Genomic DNA, 26,073 nt, shown 5'->3' with positions numbered 1-26,073 from the left:
CCTTACCATCCTGCATTCGTGACAGCGAGATGACACTAGCAGAACCTGCCTCAGAAGGATGCTGTGGAGAATAAACAGGTTCAAGTCTCTGAAGTGTTTGGCACAAAGTGTGTGCTGTATAAATATCCTTATTATTACCGTTCGATATGCAAATGGCCCCATGCGCTTGCCACACTTCACACGTACAATACTGAAGTCCCTTTCCAGTTTAAATTCTCTACCACAGATGGAAAGGGTCGTTTAGGCAACAGAAGAGGCAGAAGACTCGCTTTAACTGATCACAGCATTCTAGAACAGAAGAAAGGCGGGTGGGTACGCCACGCAGAAGGAAGGGTATATTCATTCAGGAAGGATTTACTAAGCACCAGCGTCCGGGGCACACTTGCGAGTACAGCTGCACTGGAGTCCGGCCTTGGGAAACTTCGCCCGGTCTCTAGCAGAGTGGAGCTGGGCGAATGGTTTTGTAGTGTTAACAGGATATAAAACCAACACTTTCTGGAATTGCAGCTCCTGTTACACACGTAGGTTGGACTGCAGTTGTTAAGAAAGCCGAGATCTCGGAGAAGCCGGCCTAGAACCCCCCAAGCTCAGGTGCCTGACTGGGGGAGGGGCCGGGAGGAGCCAACCCTCTTCCCTGCCCTTGTGAGTCTCAGGACGGAAGAGGAGTGCACGTGTCCCGTGGGGATGAGCGGAACACAGAACCAGCGACTGGAACCGAGTCCCCGGGGGAGCAGTTCTCTTCCTGCGCATGCTCCGGTTCCCTTCAACTCTCAGCTTGGGAGTCAGATCGTTTTAAAACCACAGATTGTGTTGGATGGGTTTTTGGCCTGGAACAGCTGGAGGGAAGCAGAAGAACGGGACTGTTAAGAGCAGTGACTGCTCAGACGCATGGCAATAAATCGCTCAGTGCAGGGGAAGGCACTCTGGGCCAGCTGAATCAAGACCAACTTGGTTTTGGAATTTCCTTGGCGCACGCACTTCGTGGGTCTGGGCTGGCCTTCCTGCAGGTTGCTCCAGGATTATGTGTTATGAGACAAGAAATGGAGTGGGGAGACAGTGGAAGTTAGCAGAAAGCCAGTTTGAAGTCAAGAGTGACTGGAACCTGTAGTTCTAGGTGACTGGAACCTGCAGTTGGGTGGTGGCAGCAGGAGTGGGAGAGGCAGGGAAGCGAAGGGTTGGATTCTGGACTGACTGAGATGCCTGGTTCACATCCTGGTTCTGCCACTTGCTGTGAGTCACGGGCTGGTTCTTTAATAACCTCGGTGTGCCTCTGCTTCCTTGTCATGGGGAAGGGGCCCGTGTCCATACTTCCCAGCACAGTGTGTGGCACCTTTTATGTGCTCGGTAACCAGTAGTTACTACTTTGCTACTACTGTTACTGTTGTCGTTATCAGTATCTTTGTCATCTTTACTGTCTAGGATTCAGCAGCTGTTTGGATATGGGGACTGAAGGAGACTTTGAACCTGAACAAATGGGGTAAAGGAGAGTGTGGGGAGGTGAGAAGAGGACTTGGTTGTGATTGATAGTTTGCTTGTGGGTGAGTTGGGAATGTCTACTTTGGAGTGGAAGTCAAATCTGTAGATTAACGAGTTACCCTAAAGAGAATTCAGAATTGAAACAATGGAAGTGGCCACGGGCCGTCGTGAAGAGTAGGTAGACATGGAAGAGAGCTGAGCACGGACTCGATTTCTCTTGGTTTCCCTGGCATCTAGCTCCACGTGCAGAACACGGAAATGGCATTTGTGATTTGTGCTGGGTGGTGCCGAAGACCTCCCTTGAGCTTTTCACCAAATCTCTGGACTCTTCCCTGACACTTCTGTTCTTGGGGAGTCAGGGAAAGTGTGTGACCTTCTCTGGGAACCGTCATTTCCTAGGGCGACCACAATAAATTACCACCAGTGGGTGGCTGGAACATAATCTGTCGCAGTTTAGGAGGACAGAAGTCTGAAATCGGTGTCAGCAGTGCTGGTTCCTTCCGGAGACTCCAACGGAGAAAGCATCTCGTGTGTCTCTTAACACTGGCGGCTGCTGGCAGTCCTTGGCCTTCCTTGGCTTGTAGACACGTCGTCCCGGGCTTTCTCTGTCTTCACAGCACCTTTTCTGTGTCCTCTACTCTCCTAAGGATATCAGTCGTTGGATTTAGTGCCCTCCCTAAATCTAGGATGATTTCTTCTCAAGATCCTTAAATAATTAAACCTGCAGAATTCCTGTTTTCAAAAACGTTTCCAGGTAAATGTGAATTTGGGGAAGACACTCTCTTCCACCCACTTCCAGAGCTAGTCATTGTGCTGGGGCATGGAAGCCAGCATGGGCTGCATTCTTAGCCCTAACAAGAGAATGTGTCCGGATAGGATAGTCCTTGAAAGAATCGGCCTTGTAGGACTGATTTTTGAGGGCTTTACTTAACAGTTGTGAATCAGCTACTTGTGAGTATGTGTGAGTGAGAGTTGGCTGTTTAAGAGTCTTTTCTTCAAAATTGATTTTTTTTTTCATTAAAAATGGAATTTTTCATTATGTTTGGGTCTTTTGGGTTTTTTTTGGCCAAATTCTTCATCTGCCAGGCAAGTTCTCCTAAAGGACTCTGTCTCTGGCTGTATTCTAGTAAACTGAGTATGCTGTAACTAGAAATGAAGACCACCTGCACCCTAGGGCCTGTGGCCACCACCAGTAGTGGGGAGGGGGCAGGATGATATGTGGAAGGGACCCTGAGCCACAAGACAACAGACCAGGGTTCTGGTCCCAGTTTGGACCAGTTAACTATGAGACCGTGGATAGGTTATTTTCTCATTGATAAAATGAGACCACCCATTTCTGCCCGTTTCTCCACAGAGTTTTAATGGGTATCCAAAATGATAATGGAAATACACGCTCTTAGTTGTATATAAAAATGTATGCAAACATAATGTGTTATTAAGACCAGATTGAGATGTAATCTTATTAAAGAAGTCACATTTATATGCTCTCACATGTATCCTCTTTCTGTGTCTAGTTTTCTCCCACATAGAATTGAATTAACCTACAATTTGATCATTGCCTCCAAAGGGCCAGATAGAAATTATGTTCTTTCTCCATTGGTTTTATCAAGTATAGAGCAAATGGTTGATTTGTTGATACTTGCTGACCCTCTGTGCTAAGTGCTGGGTGGGCAAAGAGCGAGAACTTGCAGTCTTGGAGGTACAGCCCAGCTTGGAGATAGAAGACCCAGCAGAACAAAGAGAAAGTGCTCCCCCCGTCCCCTCCACCTACCTATGGGACATCTAAGTGGAGTCCTTTGAAGAATAAGTAAGCATTTAGCCCACTGAAAGGAGAGAGAGGAATGCCCCTGGCCTGGAAGTGGGGGAGAACCAGGCATGGTCTCGCAGTGGAAAGGGCTGGTCCTAGCCCGCGATGGTGAGCCGTGTAAGAGGCAGGTCTCAAAGAAGATCATGGCAGGATCACGTGTGGTCTTCTGGGCCATGGTAGCCACAGTTCAGACACTGTCCTGAGAGCAAGGAGAACTCCTAGAAGGGTTTTAAGCAGGAGAGTGACATTGCAGAATTGTGTATTTTAGATGTTGTCCTGGCTGCGGTGTGGTTGCCAGGACTGTAAGGAGGCCCTTTCAGAAACCCAGCCCTGGTAATTAAGATCAGAGTGGATGGTGAGACAGATTCGGTAGGACCTTGGGGAACTACCCGGCTACCATGGCTTGGGCAACCGAGTGGCGTCTTTTACTGAAATCTGGAACCAAAGAGGACAGACAGTTGGAGGGACTGTGTTGAGTTACAGACACGTTGAGTATGAGATTGCTGTGGAATATTTCCAAATGAAAATACCCAAGAGGCAAAGTAAATACTGACTTGAAGTTCTTGGAACTTACGTTCTCAACTGTACTCAGGTTAAGTTCATTAAGGATTGTCCTTGTTCCTCTTGCCCTTGTTTCTGGGAGTCGTTCATCTTTGTTTCGGTGACTTTAGACTGGAAGCTTCACCTTTCTGCAACTCGGTTTCCTCATCCAGGATGAAAAGGCAGACTAGCTGATCTTCCCCAGCTTTTTTGCTTTAAACTGACCTCAGACACTGCAGTTTTTTCTTTTCAAAGGGATTGAAAGGTGGAGTTGGGGGAGTTTATAGTCCTTGTTTGTCAGAATTTGATTTGAGTTCTTCTGGTTGCATATTTTGTGCTAAGAAAAAGGCCTATTCAGATGTCTGTTGCGAGCACTCAAAAACTTTATCCTCAGGACGTCTGCCTTTGGCTCAGGTCGTGATCCCAGGGTCCTGGGATGGAGCCCCGCATGGGGCTCTCTGCTCAGCAGGGAGCCTGCTTCCTCCTCTCTCTCTGCCTATCTGTGATCGCTGTCTGTCAAATAAATAAATAAAATCTTAAAAAAGGGCGCCTGGGTGGCTCAGTTGGTTAAGCAACTGCCTTCGGCTCAGATCATGGTCGCAGAGCCCTGGGATGGAGTCCCACATCGGGCTTCCAGCTCCATGGGGAGTCTGCTTCTCCCTCTGACCTCCCCTCTCATGCTCTCTCTCAATCTGTCTCTCTCTCAAAATAAATAAAAAATATTTTTTTAAAAATCTTAAAAAAAAAAACAACTTTATCCTCAGAGGTGCTAAAGGAGAAAGGATGTAGTGGGGGTCTGGGGCAGTGGGAAAGGCCCGACCCACCTTCTCAGGAGAGGGTCCGATTAGGCCTAGACAAAAAGCTCTGGCCTCCTGAGCCCTCTGCTCGCCAAGGCCTGGCTCATGCAGGAGGGCCGGGAGCCTCTCTTGTCAGGGGGAGTCTCACCCCCTCCCCCAGCTCTAGTCATCCCACCGGGCCCACAGCAGCAAACTTTCCCTTTCTTCAGCCCTCCCGCCCTATTAAGGTCTTAGCAGGACAGGCGGACTGAGGAAGGTGAAGCCCCCCTGAGCCATGCCGCCGTCTGCTCCTTCAGCGGGGTCGTCCGTGTGAGGGGCTTGTGCTGTGGAAGGCCTGCCTGTCTCTTCTGCTGTTGGAACTTCCTCAACACCGTACTGGCGACCAGGAAGAGAACGCAAAGGCAAAAGCTCCTTCAGTTTATAGCCCTCTTCCGTCACAGGAGAGGCTGTGGGTTTTCAGAGTCCTCAGCCTCCTAGTGAAGTGGAGGCGTCTGTGAGGGCGGCTTTCCCGCAGGCGTGATCCTCTCCTGGCCCCACGGTGCCCGTTGTGCCTGTGTTGCTCTGACCCTCCCGTTTCTCTCACGAAGCAAGTCCAGAATCATGTAATTTCTCTGCGGGAGTGTGTCATCCACTGATCTAACAAACAGTGCTGTGAGCTCTTGGCCAACAAAATGCAGGATAATGATCCTATAAGAGAGCCAAGAAGACACCTTCAGGCAGGGGTTCCCCAAGGTGGGCGGACATCAGATTCCCCGGGCGGGCGGGCCAAACTGTCATTCGGGGGGCCTGCCGGAGGGCTGAGAACCTGCATGTCTCCGGAGCGCCCAGGTGCTGCTACTGGTGCGGCGGCCGCACCCTGAGCAACACGGACTCCCGGCCTTGGCGCACTCTGGGCACTGTCGTCCAGGGAAGAGAGGGTTTGGGAGCTTGGAGGAAGGAGCAAATAGCTTGACTTGATTTAGTCCCCTTTCTTCCTTTCATTTCACCTCTTAAACTTCCCACCTCCAATCTTCTTGCCCTTTGCGAGGCCCGAACCCTGCACTGGAGGACCCTGTGGCATTCTGAGGGACCTCAGGGGCTGGAGCCTGTGTTAGGAGAGCCTGTTGGCTTCTGTCCCACTTGCTGCAGTGTTTTTGATTTCTTCCTCCTGCTCCAGGGGGCTCATGGCCCTCTCTCAGGTGGGTTTCCCGGAGCTGTAGGTGTGAGCTCAGTCTTCAGAGACTTGGAAGAGGTGCTTCCTTTCCAATTAGTCCCTGAGTGAGCGCAGCTCTAAGAGCAGTTTTCAGACTGTTCTCTGGAACCCTCGCAGACCTTCGGGGCTGTCGTGGGGGTTGAGGTTGTCCCTCGACCCCAACACCACTAAGTCGACTAAAATTTGCTATACTTTGGGATGCCTGGGTGGCTCAGTCGGTTAAGCATCTGCTTTAGGCTCAGGTCATGATCCCAGGGTGCTGGGATGGAGCCCCGCATAGGGCTCCCTGCCCAGTGGGAAGCCTGCTTCTCTCCCTGTCCCTCTGACGCTCCCCTCTGCTTGTGTGCATGCATGCGTGCGCGCTCTCTCTTGCTCTCTCTCAAAGAAATAAAATTTAAAAAAAAAAAATTAAAAAAGGATTCTGGGAAAAATCAGTTTGAAGAAAGGGTTCCACTGCTTTTATTTTGAACTTTAAAATCATTGTTCTGTCGAATTTGTTCTGGTTTGAGCCTCCTTTTGCCCTTTTGCTGTTTTTTTCATTTTTGTTTTAGTGTGACCAATACTGAACGGATTGGAAAATTTTAGATCTAGTTCCTGTGGATATTTCTTAAGCTCCTTTAATAAAACAGTGGCGCATCTTTAAACAACTTTGAGAACTTTCCACCAGGTACTGTTCCGCCCAACGAACAGTACTGCACACTAGCAGTACCAGCCCGTCCTGGGCTCTCACTAGTCAACCCTTGGAAACTTGTCATGAGAACTCCTCACTGCCGTCCTCACCCTCCTCCTGGCCGGCGCACTCCGCACTGCGCGTCTCCTGACATTTATGGTAACTCCAGACGCCTCCCGGGGAGAAGGGACAGGTGTGGAGAGGTAGGAGAGACCCGATGAAACGTGCGTTCACTCCCGTCTCTCTCACGCCTCCTCTTCCCTCACCCGACTTCTCCTGTTACTCAGCAGCTTTGGGTGTGGAAATGCCTGGGAATCATCAATCCCATCTGTCAAGGCTGAGATTGAAATCCCGACTCCACCCATCCCCATTACGTACCTCTTCCAGGTCAGAGATCTTGAGAGACCTCTCATTTAATTTTTTTAAAATTCTGAAGGAATGTGGATCAGATTCGAGCACCCCCAGCTTGGCCAGTTCCTGTGCGGCCACAGGATGAGGAAGTGCTGCTGCCATCAGGCTGCAGGCCCTGCCTCGTCCTGTCTGATGGCGGAGTCAGAGTCGTCTGCCGTCGCAGTAGGTGGGGCTGAGCAACGCGGGCTAAGACGTTTGTGCACTAGGTCCTGAGACAGTCTTCACTTTTTTTTTTTTTTTAAAGACTCAGAATGTCTTAAAATAGCATGGTAGCTGAAATAACAGTACCACTGACGACAGTAATAGCTCGCTGTTCCTGGGAGCGGTTGTTCGTTAAAATCCGAGGCCTGGGTTCTGACAGCAGTTGGTTTCCGCGAGCCGAGCTCCCTCAAGAGTCGCTCTAAGGGGAATCCTACCGTCTCGCCGTGACCGGAAACACAGGGGTCTGCGAAGCATTCTCCCAACCCCCCCCCCCCCCCCCCCCCCGTAAGGAATTTTCTGCCCGAAACTACGCAGCCTAGAACTGGAAATGGGTGGTGTAGACCTGACGGTTTGAAGAAGCTTGGGATGCTACTGTGTTCCTATTCGAAGAATAAGGAGGAGTCCTCCCTGTGGGCGAGGCTCTCCAGTCTAAGCTAACCGCAGTCTGCACTCCCCTCCCCAAGCCGAAGAGGACGTTGTAACTGCCTTGTTGAGAGAAGGATCCGGGGGCTCCGGGCAGCCACAGTGTAGCCCTCCACGCTGTTGGGACCCCCGAGTGGCCCTCTGAATGGACAGTCCTCCGGCAGCCTGTCGTCTTTTCCGTAGTTCTCGCCTTGCTGGCTCGCGTGGAAACCTCACCAGGTCCCTGTGCGCCCATAAGACCAGCTGCTTTCTGGGTGCTCCGCAGAGCAGTCCCCACGTCACGCTCGGGAACGTTTCCAGTTTCTAGCCCCTTTCCCATACTGGAAACCCTGCCCAGAGCCATAGTTTGGGGGGCGGGGGGTGGGGAGGCTGGGGAGGACGAGGGAGACCCGGAATGAGCAGGCCTGGGGTGGCTTCTTACACCGGCAGGAGTGAAATGACTCTTTCGACCTTGGGTCACGTGTACTCTAGACTTCTGGAAAGTCCTGAACGGCAGAGTCACTAATGGCTTTAGGACGGTCTCCTTTTCCCGACTCCTTCGCAGCCCGGGTAGCACGCTTGGCCGGCTCAGTTGCAGCTTTGTCAGGTGATAAAAGCGTGCTGAGATCACTGCTCCGGAGCCCAGACTGGTGACTATCGACTGAGATGATTTTTCTCTCCACTGAGACGCTCCCTCCCGTGTTTGCTGTTACTTTAATGGATCGCTTCCTGATCCATTCGCAGCCCCGGGCACTTGCCCTTCAGTCTGGGAAACTGCAGCTTGACCTGAATGGAATCCGATTCGGACCAGTCTGTTGGCCACACGACTGGCTTTCTTCCCCCTAGAAAATAAGTCAGTGCAAGCAGCTGCTGCGAATGTTCTAGTTGGCATCTGCGTGGAGTTTGACTTTAATCAGGATACTCCAGGCTGTGTCACTTCCATTCTCGGCATTTTTGACATCTTCAATGCCCCGCGGGCACAGCGGCCGCCCCGTGCTGGGGGGGAGGGGGGGCTTGGTGTGTTTGTCGGTAGGGATGACACTGATAAACAGGTCCTGCCGTGGCCCGGCTATGTCCTCCCGAAGGCTCTGCAGTGGGTTTTCACGGGATGTGTCCTGCCGGTTCTCCTTCTTCTTCTGTCCCTCAGTGGGCCACTTGTGCGGTTTGGGGCAGGAAATCCCCACTGTTCCCGTGGTCCCCCAGCTACGGTTGGAAGGACATCAGAGCGTCCCGGCAGAGCCCAGGCCCGAGATCCCAGCAGGCCCGACAGGGAGCAGATGCTGCTGCTTTTTTTCCCCACTTTGTATTCCCCGGTCCCTTGCTTGGCGTTCGGGGACCGGAAGCCACAGGTTACGGAAAGCATGCGAGTGATGTGACCTCTGGCTCTGCGGGGGGCTCGGGGTCGTTCGGTGTTTTGTTTCTGATTTGAAAGCCGCTGTTTGGTGACCGCTAACTCTTCCCTTATTCTTTTCTTGCAGATGAGCTCACAGTGCCTGCACTTTACCCCAGTAGCCCCGAAGTGTGGGCCCCGTACCCTCTGTACCCAGCGGAGTTAGCGCCTGCTCTTCCTCCTCCTGCTCTCACCTACCCCGCTTCACTGCATGCCCAGGTAATTGACGCCGTCGGCCACGACGCCGCTCACTCCGCCCCCGGTCCTCTCCGGCCCGGCTCCCCGGAGCACACCGTACAACTAACACCTGTCCGGCTAACAGACCCCCTTCCGGAGATTAATGATCCCCCTCTAAATCAAGCTGACACTCCTCCGGGACCCGAGGGCCGTCTGCCAGCAATGATATCACCCACTGCCTGATGTTCACCCCAAAGGACACCTCTCTCTTCCCTCATGATCTCACCCTCATAGCACACACGAGAGACGGGGCGCAGGTCCCACCCCCACCCCCAAGCCCCCAGCCAGCCCAAAGGCGTCCCCAGAACGTAGTCGCGCCTGCCTGGTTGTGCAGAAGGGGTTGCCAAGGGAGGCGAGTTGCTTGCCGGAGTCTGTCCGTGTGTGTGTGTGTGCAGAGATCTCTGCTCCCGTGTCCTAGGAGAGCTAGCGGCCAGAGGGGAAAGGTGGAAGCTTCCAGGAGGACCGTGTGCTAGCTTGCAGATGTTACAGGAAGGGTGAAGGGTTCCTTTTTTCCACCTTTAGAAAAGGAGGTACAGTGTAGTGTGGAGAACGTAATTCCAGGTCAAGGCGAAGGTCTCTCTTTGGACCCACTTCCCTTCTTAGTTAAATAAACGTCCTCGTTTCTTCACAAAGATTACTACGTACGTACCAACCGTCCCTCTCCCCTTGAAAACAAATGTGGCTGTCACTTTTGCTCTTAGCGCAGGCAGTAGTAATGAAGTAAGGTGAGGATTCGGGGTGACGGCAGGCAGCGCCTAAGAGAACACGTAGATGGCATTCGTTTTAGCGCACGTGTAACTCCTCTAGAAGCAGGGGCGCCTGGTTTCGGAAACACTGTTGGCCTGGACAGACAGGTGGGGTGTTTGTTTGTTTCACTTAGTGTTTATTTACAAGGGTGGACGAAATACACAGCTTCCCAGAGAACTTCTCCTTCTGACCGAGAACTCTTCCATGTTGCACGGAGCCCACGGTGTTGTCTAAAGCACGGACAGACAGCCCCTAGCTTCTGTCCTCGCGGCGGCGGGGTCGGGCCTGGTGCTGGCTGCGTAGACGTCCGGCCGTCTGGGCCAAGCTCTCGGGGCTGTGTGCACATGCGCATGGCCCAGCCTCCCAGGCACCATGCGGGCAAACTACAAAGACAGCGCCTTGGTGCCTGGGCCCCCCGAAGTGGTGACCCTCGGTGTTGGCAGAAGGAGGTAGAAAGCTGTGCCAGGAGCGAGGGAAAGGTAGATGGTAGTGGTGAGAGCAGCTAGCAGCCCTGGGATTCGGAGCTGGAGGGCCCAGGGTCCAAATCAGCTGTGCTTTCCGCTTTCCCTTCCCTTCCCCTTGCTGCTGCTTCCCCCTCAGTCCTCATCAGCACTCGGTCTCCTCACAGGGCAGGGGAGGGAGAGGGGATAAAACACAACCTGTGGCTATCTTCTGCTGAGTCGTCTAAATGTTTGCAGTGGCCTTGGGGAGAACTTTGTAGATGATGGGGAGTGACTCAGAGAGGCCTCCTCTGATTGTGGGTCTGCCCCCACCGTCGGCGGATATGTCTTCGCTGCTCTTCCTAGACTGCCTAAGTGTAGATAAACTGACAGTTGAGGTGAATGTTCCTAATGCCATGGAAAGTGCCACGTGTGCAGAGTACTCTGAGTATCCGTGGCTTTGTTAATCGGCCGCAGAGCCTTGCACCATTGCCCTGGGAAAGCCAGAATGGACAGTGGCCAGAAAAGACTGGGAATGATGGCTCTGGGGCCTTACTAACATCCGGGTAACTTGCGCAGTCTTCATGTAACGGATGTGATCCAGAGTATATCTGGGGGTGTGTGGGAGAAGGAACTGAAGAGTTTTAAGAGATTAGAAAGCCCATGCCCATCGTGAGAGAGGTTAGAGTAGTGCCAAGATTAGATGGACTCAACCATTTGACCTAGTGGGATGTGCTGCCCGTGGCGGCACCCTCCCCTGGGAGCTCTTCCTTGATCCTGAGACTTTCCCAACCTGGAATCCACTTGACTCCGCCACGTCGGTCCTCAAGTTGGTGGAACTTTCATCTGAAATCAGTGAGATCCTTGTGCTCAACCCCAGAACTTGTTCGGAGTCATTCTCAGTGCAAGCTTGGGTTCTGTGTCCTAAAGGCCCATGAACAGATACAGTTATTTAAATGTCTTTGTCCAAGATGAGAATCCTAGAATGAACTGGTAGAGGCTTTACCGCTCCAGCAGGTCTGGCCCATTTTACAGTTGAGGAGAGAGACTGGAGAAGATGGAGAGTTCTTGAAAGTCGCAAGTGGCTCTGCCATGACCGGAGCCAGGTCACCTGACTCCCAGGCCTTGCTCTTTTCACGCCTCAGTGCTGGCTCACCAAAGACTTACTCTCTGTTGGAATTTTGGAAAGGCCTCACTCCACTGACTCCCTGGATCTTTCTTCTCTAAGTAGATGAGAAGCCGGTAAGAAGAGACGTGGAGGCAAAGACAAGGGAATCAGAACTTAACCTTCACCCAAAGGGCCCGAGAGAAATTCTTATAACTGGAGGTAGAGCAGTGGGGAAGACAAAAATGAAGCGTTCCCTTAGTGGATGATTCCAGTTCTGTTTGGAGATCTTACTGTATGTCTTTGGAGAAGCTTTGATATTATTTTGCTTTTCTTAGCAATGTTGTGCTCTGTTTTGAGACTTGGATTTTTTTTTTCTTCTAGTGTTTCTCTCCTGAGGCAAAGCCCAACACACCTGTCTTTTGTCCACTTCTCCAGCAAATTAGATTTGTCTCTGGGAATGTGTTTGTAACATACCAGCCTACTGCAGACCAGCAGAGGGAGCTCCCATGCTGAATTTGCTTGTTAGCTATTCCCCCCCTCCCCCGTTTTGCAAAAATTATTTCTTGGTAACATTTGAGAGATTTCAATAAAAATTTTAATCAGAGCAAAAATGATCTCAAGCAGACTTCAGCGTTTTGTTTTCATGGTGATGCGAGTTTGGAGCTAAGAGGTTATCTCTGACTGAGATCGTGGCGGAATCGGCCCGTGACACTGAGCACACACCACGTGGGAGAAGGCCTCAGAGCATCAGGGCCTCACTCAGTGCTGCTTCTGGTCTCTTCTTGGGCTCCCGAGCCATCAAGAGCTGCATGTTGGGAGATTCTCTGCCTCGCGTCCGTGGCTTGGCTCTGCCAGGAGGTCTTGCTTCAGCAGGGATCGTGTGTCTGGCTATCGGAAGCCTGTTGGAATCGAAGAAGTGTGTTCTCTGGTCTGTCCACCCTGATCCAGAGGAAGGAGGACCCAAGGGGCAGGAACTGTCATTGACGTTCAGGAGTCACATCTTCTGGTTCTGCGCCGGCTGCCGTCTGTGCTCTGGCATCTCCATCTTTAGAGTGAAGATGCCTGCTTAATGTCCCATCCCCGTTTTGAGGCGTCACCGCGTAAGGTAATGGGACTGTGGGCTGCGGTCCTGCCGCGTCCTCAGTGGAGGTGAAGAACATCTTGATGCAGCAAACAACGGAGTTCTAAGAAGATCGTTGACATTTGTAGACATGATCTTCCTGTTTGTTTTCAAGGTCACTGGTGTTTGAAATTTATTAAATATATTCTGAAAGTCACTGCGAACAGGAGGGCAGGTTTCGTCCACGGCTTTTAGGAAAGTTCTGCCCTCAAGCCCATACTGCACCTCCACCGTGTCGCCCTCACACAGCTCAGCCTTTTCCGTCCCCGGGGTGTTTCGCTCGGTGCCGTCATTCCGTCTTGTTGCTGACGGGGCAGAGAGAAAGCCAACAAAGTGCACTGTTCTCATTACATTCTAGATACAGAATAGTGTTTACCCTGACCAGAGCCACCTTGTTGGGCCAGAAGCTCGTCCAGGTAAGTAGGACTGAGAGAGCAACTCCCAGGTACCTGCTCCTCCTCCAGAGGCCTCACTGGTCCTGAGTCGCGGCAGATCTCCAGGCCTGCTCCGTGGCTCACGGCTGGAACCCGTCACCTGCTCATCCGCAGAAGGTTCTAAAATCGGAGCACAGACTTCCCAGGGCGGGACGTGCCCCTTGGGAGGTGCCTTGTGACACACTGGACAAATTATAAAGGTTAAACCCAAACTCAGTACAAAAATGGACCATAGGAAAAGTGACCCAGACACACAGGGAAGGAAGAGAGATCACAGGGGGAGAGAAAGGCCAGGGGAAGTGTGTGGCCGCCCGCCTGCCAGAGCCAGGCGTTTTCTCAGCAAGAGGCAACTGCGAACTGAACCATTACACTTTTTTATAAAAACGAATTTCAGGAAGCGTCTCCTCTGTCACTGACTATGTCCTGTGGAGAATACTGAGATGAGACACAGGAGATCTGGTTTGGCACGGGGTGTCACTCAAGCGCACGGCCCAGGGAGGCCCAAGAGAGGCAGGGAGCAGGCCAGGTGGGAGTGTGGCCTTGGGGGAGCCTCCAGAGGGCGGGAACCTGAGGCCGCTTCACGTTTTAGCAGTGCTGTAGGGTGGCTGGTCCTACAGCGGGAGCCGTGACCAAGGCCCATGGGTGGGGCGTCGGCACCCCAGCGGCTGGCATCTCTCAAAGGGAAGGGAAGAATTGGGAGATTCAGGGTGTTGGCCTCCTGGCCTGCGGGACGGCACCAGCTCCTACCACCTGAGACCTGGTCCTCCAGGCCTGGCCTTCTCCAGCGGCCGCGGGCTCCCTGCAGCCCGGGGCTTGTGATTATCTGGGAGAGCAGAGCTTTGAGGGGCTGCCGAGGTTGCCTTTGGGGGCTGATCAGCCCAAGGCTTTAAATTGTTTTTAGACATCAATGAAACTGTGGATCCTCTGATAATGTGCCTTTCCCTTTAAACCTTCCACTCTGTGAAGGTCAGTCAGTGAAGGGGACCTGCCCCTGGGTGCTCTCTCTCCTGAATGTGCTAGCCTCGTCTAGCTCCTGATTTTGTTCAGCTTTCTGGTCTAGGAGCCTCTGGCTTACCTCCCACACGAGGCCAGGCTGGGGCAGGCCGGCCAGGCATTGTGTTCCCAGCGCCGGCCTCCTCTGAGCTCTGGGCCTGTGTCTGCCACTTTGAAGGGAGCACAGAGCCCCCTGTCCTTTCGCAGACCACCTCGGGGCTGTTTCTGGTCCTGCCGCAGGAGGCCCGGCCTGTGCCGGAACTCGAGTTCTTCAGGAGGGCTGAGCCTGGCAGGAGCACGAGGTTGGACGTGCGGACTGTGGAGCTACCTGGTCAGACACTAGCTCTGCCATGGGCGAGCTGTGTGACCTCGACGGAACAAGTGCCTTGCTTAACCTCTCTGGGCTTCAGTAAAGTGGGCCTAAGAATCCCTCATGTAGAACAAGAGTGCCTGGGGGCGTCTGGATGGCTCAGTCAGTGAAGCGCCTTCCTTCGGCTCAGATCAGGATCCCAGGGTCCTAGGATCGAGCCCCGCCTCGGGCTCCCTGCTTAGCGGGGAGCCTTCTTCTCCCTCTGACCCTCCCCTGTCTGGTGCTTTCTCTCTCACACTTTCTTTCCCAAGTAAGTAACTGAGATCTTTGAACAAGAGAGCCAGGCACATAGTAAGCGCTTCATAAGTGTTAGTTTTTTAAAGGAGCATGTGCATTTTCAACAAGGAGAAGGAAACGTAGGACTAGCTCCCCACCAGGCTGTGATCATTCGAACGCTCCAGGCATCCAGCAGCGTCTTGACCACACCGAGGCAGCCACAGAGTCCTCGTGGCCGTGGCCAGATGGAAGGCCAGAGGTTGGAAAGAATAAATGGACAGGTGAGAAAGGCGAGGCATCGGGACAGCCACCAGCGACGGCACCCACCCTCCATCCAGCAGCGAGGTCTCTGCAGCCTGTGCCAGCGCCGGGAGGACTCGTCCCCAGAGGAAGTCCCCCACCCCCACCCCACAGAAGGCCCGGACACGCCTGTCAGGAGGCAAACCTCTCCCTGACAGGAAGTAGATCAAGAGTGGGAAACAGCTGAATTCCCAGAGAGAGCAAGCGGTTCCTGTGTGCTGCTTCAGTCAAACCCGTTGTCCCTGAACTTTCCAGCTGCTGCCTTATCTTGCTTTCCTATCAGAGAAACTGGAGAAGAGAAAGACCCACGGGTCATCCGGCCCAGTCCGCCCTGGACTCTGGCTCATTCTTCCCACAGTCCCTCCGTTAGAGTCCTGCCTCGCCTTGTTTCCAGGCGGCAGTGTCGCCTCGTGTGCCTTGGGAAGTTACTCTCCATAGTTCTCTGGCCAGACCCCAGAGGATCTCACCCTGGCCAAGCAGATGACCTCCTGTTTACCTTCTCTGTCCTCCTCATCCCCTCCTCTGCTGTTCGGTGTCTGGAGAACTCGGGAGCCCTTAGCGAGGCCGTGAGAACCGTAAACATTCGGCCCGTCCTCACGGGCCTCCTCAGAAGTGGTCTGAAATCCCTCCGCCAGGATGCCTGGGGATGGCGCGCTCCTTCGGCCAGAGCTGCTGCTCCCACCAAGCCTCCGGCTTCACCACGGCAGGCGGCTCGCAGCGGCGGCTGTCCAGAAACCTGAGCGGCCCCTGGTGCTGTGGCCGCCCTGGCCGTGGTTGGGGATCCCAGCAAGACGCTCCTCAAATTCACCGTTGCCGTGACGGAGAGAGCAGCTCCAAGTGGGCCTCTTCCTGGCTGGGGGCGGGGGCGGGGGGCAAGGTTTCCTTCACTTGGGGCACCGTCTTTCAGGTCTCTGAAGCACGTTTCATTTTGTCCTTTGTAAGGCTAAACTTCCCAGGGCCTGTGACTTTTAGCCCCCCAGCCTCATTCGCAACGAGATCTCTTCCCCAAGTCCGTGAGCCCACCTCATCCTTGAGATTATCAGCAAAAAGGTGGTCGGACCATCCCACTAGGATGGTGCAGGGGGTCTGGTATGGAATCAGGACTCGTTTTAAAATCAAACAGGCCAGTTTTAATGACCGTTTCCACCCACTGTGCTACCTTCGGGAGTTTAAGCAAGTTTATTTTAACCCTCGCTGAAGCTCAGTTTCCTCATCTCTAGGTAGGAAGAATGAGTATCTACTTGATGGGGTCATGCTGAGGGAAGGAGTACAGTCCTTGCCCCGGAGTCGTCATTATTAACCTTAGCTCTTCTGTTTCCTTCTTTTTGTTAGAACTTGATCTCTCATGGCCCAGAGTTCCTGAGCCCTCCCTTTGTAGCATTAGAAGTTAGGGTAGAGGGACTCGAGACCAGCACCCCACCAAGAGAACCCTGAGGGTCCAGGGCAAGAGTGGCAGCATGTGGCCATGGTGTGTGCCGATGAGAGGCTGTGGTTCGGCCAGCTGGCTGTCCGCCCGGGGCTGGGCCTCCTTTCCTAGGAATGGGCAGCCAGATACCATCCGAAAGTATGTGAATTTTAAGTGCCCTGGAAACAAAACCAAGGCTGCAGCAGAGAAAGTTTAGAAAAACAAAATGGCGCCTTCATAAAAAGAAAGTGAACTTCTTGAAGAAAACCAATTCTGACGGGGGGAAAAAGGCAAATCGACTCCGAATGGGATCATGTTTTATTCAGGATTTGTGCTGCCGGTGGGGAAGGCCAGCGCTCGGTGACAGGATGGGAAAGTGGGCCACCCCAACTTCAAGCCTCATGCACTCTGCCATGAAGTACTTCTCGCTTCACTGGGCTCGGCTCCTGGGGACCTCTAATGGCCCTTGATAGCAAACATAGTTAAAAGTTAACAGACTGACGGAATTAAATATGGATGACAAGCAGCCACCGTGGACTTGATCTGACACAGGATGTTACACGCCTGGGTGCCCTCGGCCCGAGTGGCGTCTTGAGTGAGCTTCTGGGGTGTCTGAGCACATTTCGCATGCCCGTTTGAAGGCAACAATCTGGCTTGTGCTTAGGACAGACAGGGAAGGAGTCTAAAAGCCCGGGAGAGAAAATGATCCCCGAAGGCTTACGGTTAATTAAGCCCAGCCTTGACTGGTCTTAGCAGGAGGTGTTCGCAGGGGTCTAGACCTTGTCACTGCCTGGGCTCAGGCCCCAGCAGTGTCCCACCGTCCGGACAGGGAGATCTTGGGGGGGCATTCGGCCGGGCTGGAGCGTAACCTCCTTGAGCCAGGACTAACTTGCTCGCTCCCTTCCTGGGAGTTGGGGTAGGTCAGAAGGCCGACTTAACCTTTGGAGCAATTCACATAGATCTTGACATTTTGCCTAGATGATGGCAACTTGTTTAATTGCCCTAGGCCAGGGTATTAGATGCCGGACAAAGGAAAGAATGGGATTGCATTTTGTGCCCCCCGCATCTGCTGAGAGAGAGGATGGGCCAGCCGTTGGGGGAGGGGAGGGGGTGGAGGTTCCTTTAGAGCGGTCCTCGGTGGGCCTCATTTCATCGAACAAATTCCTGAAAAGTGTTTGCCAGTTTTGGTGAACGCTGTATTAGATAGGGCAGGGGTGCTATTTTAAAGAACCCTGTGATTAGTCCCATAAAGAAGATCATCTCCTGGATTGCAGACCAGTCGAGTCTCTGGGGTGAGTCTGGAGTTTCTTGGACCACAGTGTGCTCCTGGCTTGCCAGCCTCTCCTTAGCCTAGAGCCCTTCGGCAAGGTTTGCTGTAGGCCCTGATGTGCTTTCTTTGGTGCTGCTGCTCGGAGTGGATCCTTGGGCCTGGAGTGAGCGGGCCAGACACGGTTATAACTGCAGAACGTGTGAGGGGCTGGCTGCTGCTGTAGCAGTGTTGGGAGAGCCCCAGCAGGGTAGTCGGCGCTCCTTCTTGGGCACCGTGTAGGACCCTGAATATCCATGCCTAGAAAAGGAGAGCGCGGCTCTGGACAGCTGGTCCTGGGGAAAGCCGTATTCAGGTACAGCACGTGCTGTACGAGCTTTGTTAAGAGCTAGAAACTTGGATGCCATATTGGCACGCTTTGGCCTCCCGGACCCACCAAAAGTCACCCCCGGAAGGGGCCTTCCTCTCCAGCATTTCTTAGCAACTGTCGGCAAACGTAATGAAAAGATTCTGTGGGCAGATAAATTTGGGGAACCCAGGGTTAAAGCAAGTCAGACGTGTTTCTTCATGGTGGAACTTCTGGAGTCTTTAATGTGTATCTCGATTCCGCGGAAAGGGCAGAGACTGCATTCTCTCTGGCTTGACCCCAGAGTATCTCTAGACAGCCTGTGTCCAGCCGCACTTTGGAAACCTCACCCAGGAGCAGTCTCTCTCAAACTTGGACTTGTACATCATCTCCTGAAGGGCTTGTGACATGCAGGCGCTGGGGTTTCTCTCCCAGAGCTTTCTGCATTTCTGACAAGTTCCCAGGTGACGCTGGTGGGCCAGGGGCCACACTCTGAGAATCACTGGTCGCTCCTTACACTGAGGCAGGCACCTGGTAGGCTCCTCTGCTGCTTCTAAGGCGGGTGCGGTGAGGCCAGGCAGTCGCTAGGAGGGAGGGCTGGGGAGGAGAGCACAGGTCCGTAGTCTCGTTGCTTGCTCTGCGCTGCGCTGCTCACAGCCCTGCCGGAGGGCTGAGGGCCCCACTCTAGAGACCGGTCAGGGTCTTCGTGCTGCGGCAACATGATTGGGAATGTGAATTCTGTGTCTGCTTTAACCTCTGGGCCTTAGCTTCCTCATCTGTAAGCGAGGAAGGAGGGGAGGACAGAAATGACTTTCACGGATACTTACTACTTTCCCTAGCATTCCATTTTATTTTTGCCCTGGGCTGTTTCTGTTTCTGGGGGTCCTCCTCTCCTGTCCGAGCTCTCTCACACGTGTCGCAGGAGCTGGAACCATCCATGCTATGGCCCTGGAGACCTCAGTGTCACTTTGCGGGGCCGCTGTGTTTCCAAGAGCATTCCCGAAGTGTGACGGTGGAACCCCGAACAGTGTGGGCCCTGGATAGTGAACCGGAGCGGTCATGACTCAGCGTTACCGAGTTTGAGGGGAGGCGGGGCCCAGGGTCTTCCGGGCTGCTTATGGGCTCGCCGGCCCCTGTGCGTGCAGTGGTGTGCTTAGCCGCCTGGCAGCGTGAGCAGCGGTGCTGGTGTGGGTCACAGACATCGGGAGAGGATCTGCTAGAGACCTGAGAAGCCCCCAGGATGGTAGGCAGGGTTGTGAGTGTGCTGTTGGTGTGTGTCGCTGTGCGCCAGCTCACGTGCATTTTTCTACAGACAGGATCCTGTCTTACACAGAAGCTGCATAGACCTACCCCTGCTGCATCGTGTCTGGAGAGGGAGTCAGGGAAGCCCAGGTTTCCCCAGTGTTGATGACGCACAGAAGCAGCCCCTAGGCAGTGGGCAGGAATGGCCACTGGTGACCTGGAGCCAGAAACCACGGCAGAGCAGGCAGCCCAAGTGGGGCCCGTCCCCCCACTTCTGGAGGACGGCAGTAGTTAGCACAAAATAGATTGTTCACCTGGACCGGCTGCGGCAACTCCGTGTAGCCCACGAGCTCTGCTGCTCTGCTCTGCTGCACAGGAATGCGGGGGAGCAGCTCAGCCTGGGCCCTGGGGGGAGGCACTGCCCTCTGCTGGCAAGTGGGTGCCACTGCACCCCTCAGACCTGCAAGAGGCTGCGCGCGGGTTTGGAGGTCTGTGGAATGCGGTGAGAAGAGCCACCCTGTTGGCAGAGGCAGTGGTGTCCGAGCCATGGAGCACAGAGTGATGAATTTCAGGGCCTCTGTTGACTCCATCACCGCATCCTCCCCGAGAATCAGCCAGCGGGCCATCTTCAGCTCGGTGAGCTGAGTTCAACTTCTCCCAGACCCCACAGCCCAGAGTCAGCCTGCTTGTCGCCCCGGAGTGCTCAGGTGTTCTAGACCGGGCTGACTCCAGGGCTCCGGGTGCGAGGACAGGCAGGGGGAAGAGGCCAGCATGCACCAGAGGTTGGCTGAGGCTGGGGTGGTGTGTGGGAGATGAAGGGCTTCCTTCTCGCAGTCACCGTCACCAAGTCATGCCATCCACTGCGCCCCCACCCCCCTGGTCAATCCCTCCTATTCCTGTGTCTCTGAAACACCAACATGTCTTGGCCTCGTGGGGCTCAGCGCCTCAGCCCTACACCCGGGCATCACCAGTCGCCACCACCACGCTCCCTCCGACTCCAGTGCACAGACCCATCCCCTCCCGCTGTGTGTTTAGGTTCCCAGCCCCCCACCTGCCATGGGGCTGTGCCCCATCCCCTCCTTCACCACCTGGCTCAGGAAGGCAGCTCCAAGTCTGCCCTTTGCTTAGTGAGCAAGTGGACTCAGATGCACAAAGCCATAAGCCACGGGTAGGTATGAAATTTTTGTCTTTCTCTCACTGACCTCCTCCTCCCTTTTGCCTCCTCCTCCCACACCCCTGTACTCCTCCCTCCCTTGTCCTTCCCATCCTCCCACACCTCCCTCCTTTATTTCTCTTCTTTATTCTGCATACACTCCTGAATTCCCAAGAGGACATGTTTTTAGCCTTCATCCCCGTAATTGCTATTGAGGGTTGAAAACGACTCTGGCCCTGCCTTAGATGAACTTCAGTACCTGCTGCTGGCTCCCGAGGAATACAGCTTTGCCCTCTCACAATGTGGGGGACCCCTCAAGCTGGTGATCTGATTTCTAGGTGGTCCCCAGAGGATCTCCCATGAACAGCTGGCCCAAGGGGTTCTCTGAGCTGGATTCCTGGTATGGGGAGAAGCTCAAAAAGCATCTTTGGTCTTTTTAAGTCTTCGTTTCCCAAGTAGTTGAGGCCTCAAGTTGGGATCGAGTCCCCCAGTGTGGCCCCTCACCCTGTGTTGAGAGCCAGAGAGGAAGAAGGCCCATGGGGCAGAAGGAAATGCTGAGGACTCCTGCGTGTGGCCCACGACCAATGGCCGGGATCCTTTGTGAGCTCTGTCTGGGGGCCCTCTCCTAGACAAGTCACGAGAGCTAGTGGAGCCCGGGCCTGGATCCTGACCCCACTGGGCTCTGTGCCCGTGGGATGTTACTCAGAATACCTGGATCTCAATTGATTTTCCTACCTGTAAAATGTTAGAAGAGGCAGGGGGTGTCCTCAGCCCCCCAGAGCACCCCTGCCCCCCAGTTCTGGGGTTGCCTTGCAGGGTTCAGGCCCCCTGCATGTCCACGTCTGCCAGACGCTGCTGTATCTGTTACGCTCTGGAGATCTGAGTAAGGTGCCGTGTGAAAAGGGGGTTCTCCAGCAAAATCTGTTTTATTAAACCATCGAAGTAGATTTATCGGGGTAAAATTCCTTCCAGCATTGCATTCTATTCTAGAATTTGGGCCATATCCAGGTCAAAGATCCGTCCTTCTCCTGCCACCCTGGGGAGGAAGCCCCTCTCCACAGAACCATCCAGACCTCCTGAGCGTCTCCCCGCTTTCATGTAATCGCTCTCCTTGCCCCCCCGCCCCAGCTGCCTGTGTTGCTCCCCGGCTTTACGGGGAGGCCCTCCCTCCTCCAGGGAAACAGGAGCAGCAGCAAATGGCCACTCCTTGCTTCTGGCCAAAGGCTGCGGGGCAGAACTGACTGCCGACAGATGGACATTTGTTAAGGCCAAAGTGCGCTTGCCCTCGGGTTTGTTTCTTTGCATTTTCCTCAGCGCAGGACCGGGAACGTTCTGCCAGGTGGACAAAGCATCACTCAGTCTATTTGTTTCGTTGCCGGCCTTCCGCTTGGAAACCTCATGGAAAAGCTGGGGCTGCAGGTCCTTCTCAGCAGAGTGAGCAGAGGGCTTGGGGTACCACATACCCCACAGGGCCGAGAAGCCAGAACCCCTTTTTTAAAAGGATAAGAGCAGAATCTCAAAGACGTCCTGGCCAGCTTGCTGGCACGGATGGGTGGCGAACTGTCGCTCCTCTGTGGGAGCAGACACGCGCCTGCACAGCCCGGGAGGCAGCACGAGCCGCAGCCTCCGCCGGGAGGGTGGGAGCCGCTGGGTCCGCTGTGCCCGCTGTGCCCCGTGAGCGTGGCCCCCGTGTGCCCTAGGGGGACGCGGAAGACCTCTCGGGCAGCTGCACCGCTTGTCCTCGGCCCCTGGGGGCAAGTGGGCCCCATCTGGGAACAGCGAGGGGGCGGCCGCGAGCCCTGGTTCACCGCCTTCTCCGCACGTGTCTTTGCAGATGCGCTGGCTCCCTCCGTCCGAAGCTACTTCTCAGGGCTGGAAGTCCCGTCAGTTCTGCTGAATACCACGTGAGTACGCGCGCCCGACAGCCCCGTGCGCCGCGCACGTCCGCCGGGGGAGCGGCGGCTCTTGCCGGAGAGTCTCCCGGGGCCTGAGACCCCGAATCGCGGTCTTGCGCGTCACAGAGCAGCGGCCGGCGCGGCTTCCGTGCGGGGCAGGAGGGGGGGTCGGACACGGGGTGACATGGTGAGCTTGGGCGAGTTGGCGCTGCCGCGCAGGCTTGCTTTCCTTCGAGGGTCTGGTCCAGGAAACCCTGATCTTGGCGCCTTTTTATTTGAGGCCTAACCTTGCTTTAGGGAACTACCGACTCAGTTTTTTTTCTGTAAATAATTTGTATGAAATTACAAACGCTGCGTTTAACTGGGTATCTTGACCGAATTTCTGTTAAAGCACTGTTACTCTGAACTCTGATGTCCGTACGGGCATCTGCCCTCAAGAAAAGTCCCTGAGATGTCACACTTCGACAGTCTATGGTTTCTGGTGCTTTCTATCACTTCTTGACAACCCAGGAAGAAAAGTGAGAGTAGGGAGAGACTGGACCTTCGTACATTTAGAAATGCTAAAATTATGTACATACCTGTACAGGATGATCTTTTGAAGGACTTGCGTGAGAAAAACTGGCCTCTGGTTAGGGTCAGGTCCACCTTCAGTGGGGAACAATTTCTGACCGTTCACAGGGGACAGACATACTGGGAAGCAGGAGCTGCCAAGCCGGCCTCATACAGGGCAGTGCCCTCCTAGTGAGGAGGAAGGAGAGCACTGAATAGGATTTTCAAAGAGTTCTGGAATTTGTTGTCCACAGGCAAGCAAGCTGCCCTGCTGACCTGAAGTCTTGCTTGGGGGGTCGTGTCACCTTCATTTCAGTTTCCAGGGTGACAGCTGAGCGTGGACTTAATTGGCTGAAGTCTTTACCGCCGTACTTGTAGAGAGCTCGGCCGGAAGGCCGGCGTCCTTATTCTGGAGGAAGGGCCTCACCACACGGGAGCATTGGTGGCGGGCATCAGGGCGGCCAGGCAGCAGACCCACCCCACAACTGGTCAGGATTCTTGCTCTGCCGGTGGGGTAATGAGTAAGTTGAGGGATATTTCTTCGCTTGCTCAACTCCAGTTACTTAGAATCGTACCTATTCCTAAGTGGCCAGAGCAACGCTAGTCCTTGGGGATGACTGGAGGCAGAGTACGTAAATGTTGCCAAGGTCAAAAAGAACACTTTTTTTTTTTTTTTTTTTTTTTGCTTGTTTGTTTTTTACCAAAAGATTCTTGGGACCCTTATTATAACACGAGCATCATAAATCTGTAAGATTAGGGAACTCAAGGATGTGACATTCCTCAAACTCATTGGAGACGGGAGCCCTCTCTTTCACAGACGCTCAGGAGACTGCCGTTTCACATAGAGCACATTTTGGGAAACCTGGCCCTAATCTCTTACCCAGAACCTAAACCAATGACACCCACTTACAGAGATCTCTGGGCCAATGGTCATTATGTTAGAGTTACCACCAATCTATTTATAATGAGGCAAAAAATTAGGACAGTGTAGTAGATTTTTTTATGCTGCTTATATTTGCCCCTTATTCTGAAATTATGTTGTATGTGTGTTCACGTATGCATTTTACATGAAGTGGTAGTATCTGTGAATGGCAATTGCATTTTAAATGTAGCTTCTTAGGGAAAAAGTCCATGGTAGATACTGAAAGTAGTTAAAATATTTTACTATTTTGTGAAATGTAAAAGTTTGCTGTTTAGGGGGTTTCTCTTCCTGGAAATAAAATTGGTAAGCTTTGAGGTATATTCTAGGGTCCATTATGTCCAGGACTCCCAAGTCCATGTACCATATCCATATGCCCATAATTAATTTTTTAAAATGACCTGTCCCTAGCGCTCTGTTCTTTGTGCACAAAAGCCTTAGTCGTTTTGTCATGAGGGACCCTGCCCCCGTTACCCGGGGCGAGGTGGGTGCAGCACTGTCATTTGGCTCCAGAAGGCACTGATCGGTTACGTGCTCCTCTGCCCGCAGGACTGTGCATCATCTGTCCGTTCTGAGAGGCTGCTAGGTGTTCACCCAGAGGGACCCAGGACTGGGTAACTGGGAATTCTGAAGCTCACGAAGGAGCTGACGGGCTGGGGTAGACCTGGCATTCAGCCGAAGCAGGAAGTTGAGGCAGTTGATGAAACCGGAAGAGAGGTCAGCAGGGCGCAGCCCTGAGGCTCACGCAGCCGTGGAGTCAGCAGAGGACGAGCAGCCTGTGGAAAACGGAGAGTAGCCCGCAGGCGCCGGGGAGGGCTGGAGCCTGGAAGGCCAATGGTGAGCTGCTGGGGTCGGCAGTAGTAGGCGGTGTAGGAAGATTGAGTCAGATGAGAGGATGCGTCCAAACCTGGCAGTGGCAGTTGGCCGAGGATGGTGGTGGCGTAAGGGCTTGAGGAAGGATTTTTTTAAGCATTTATATAGGCCCGAAGGGAAGGCATGATCATGAAGCAGCTGCACTGTTCCAGCCAGTAAGATCCTGCCCTTTGTTTCTCTCCGCTCACCCAAGTTGTTCCAGATCATCCTTCCCCACAGACCTATCCACCAGAGACCTAGAGGCAGCAGTAGCTACCAAAGAAGGCCTAGCTGTTTGCCCCTTCGCAAGTATGGCTTGTGAGGCTGCCAGACCCGTATGAAGGCGGAGTATCTTCTGTGGGCGCACGGGCAAAACTGGTCTTTCAGAAAGGCCAAATGTAGGATAGGTGAGGCCAGCGACATCACTGTTCCACATGACCTTCGTGTTTGTTGCGGGGGGGGGGGGTCCTTCTTCTGTGGGAAGGTGGCACTGAATAGAAGACAAGAGCAGGAGTGACATCAGACAGGCCGTCACTCCCAACATGTGGAGCTCAGGGGGTGGGGGGAGGGGAAGCACCCTCCAAATCCTCCACAGTCCGGGGCCTGTTTCCTCAGGGCCCTGCAGGGGTTTTTCATTTACACACTTTGTCCTTTTCCTGGGAAATCAGGGACTAGACTAGAAAAGTAAACAAGCTCTTCATCCTTTAAGTAAACATTTTTTTTTTTTTAAAGATTTTTACTTACTTATTTGACAGAGAGATCACAAGTAGGCAGAGAGGCAGGCAGAGAGAGAGAGGGAAGCAGGCCCCCCCACTGAGCCGAGAGCCTGACTCGGGACTCGATCCCAGGACCCTGAGATCATGACCCAAGCTGAAGGCAGAGGCTTAACCCACTGAGCCACCCAGGCACCCCTAAGTAAACATACATGTCTGCTATGTGCTACACAGGTGGAAAAACCTGCAGGAAGACCAGGCCTGTGCTCCTAAGGAATTCCAGTTCTAGTGGGTGGGAGTCATGGATACACATATGACAGAGAAGAGTGACTGCTCAGGACCCTCGAGGAAGGGCGTGTGAGGAAAGCCCCTCCCCAGGGGGCGGGGGTGTCGAGTTTCCTGTCATCAGTGGCTTCGTGGCGTAAGAGCAGCAGAGGGGTGGGTGTCATTTGGGTTTTCATTTTTGCCGCATCCTGCTTGATGGTGTTTAGTCTGGCTACGAGCTCTGTCCGAGCATCACTAGAGTTTGGCTAACGGTCCCGCCACGGGATAGACAACCCCAGATGACAGGATAATCACTGAAAACGATCCATTTCCCAGATGCGTTGACAACAGGAAAGCATGAGCAAGTTTTTAGTAACTCTTTAGAGGGAATGATGACACAGTCTGCCTTGTTGGGTATCCAAATGTAGTTAAATCAAAAAAACTGAGTGAGTTAGGAGCTGGGGCGTTCTTTGAGAACTCTGACGGGCGTTGAGAACTCTGAGAATCTCCCTGGCCTAGGACCAAGACGATGCACAGAAATTATAAGCACATGTAGTTACAGTGTCAACGAACGAGAGAAGGACACGAGAGATAATAACACCAGACTGTAAAGCTGT

The 26,073-nt window shown here is 53.6% G+C and overlaps 1 protein-coding gene across 2 annotated transcripts in view; it reads left to right on the top strand.

Moving 5' to 3' along the window:
• Positions 1–26,073, top strand: part of LOC111144422 (RNA binding protein with multiple splicing) — a 163,599-nt gene that overhangs the window by 135,074 nt on the left and 2,452 nt on the right. Inside the window, exons 6-7 of one of the 2 annotated variants that reach the window (XM_022498713.1) lie at positions 8,975–9,105; positions 22,099–22,168. In XM_022498713.1, the coding sequence (XP_022354421.1) occupies positions 8,975–9,105; positions 22,099–22,161 (194 nt within the window). In that variant the 3' untranslated portion in view covers positions 22,162–22,168. Of the gene's footprint in view, positions 1–8,974; positions 9,106–11,799; positions 12,052–22,098; positions 22,169–26,073 lie in introns of those variants that run through there. The other variant, XM_022498712.1, reaches the window with a different exon arrangement.

The sequence above is a fragment of the Enhydra lutris genome, unplaced genomic scaffold (assembly GCF_002288905.1).
Source record: "Enhydra lutris kenyoni isolate GAN:26980312 unplaced genomic scaffold, ASM228890v2 scaffoldscaffold11, whole genome shotgun sequence".
Lineage (NCBI taxonomy): Eukaryota > Metazoa > Chordata > Mammalia > Carnivora > Mustelidae > Enhydra > Enhydra lutris.
This window is presented reverse-complemented; position numbering and strand designations above follow the sequence as displayed.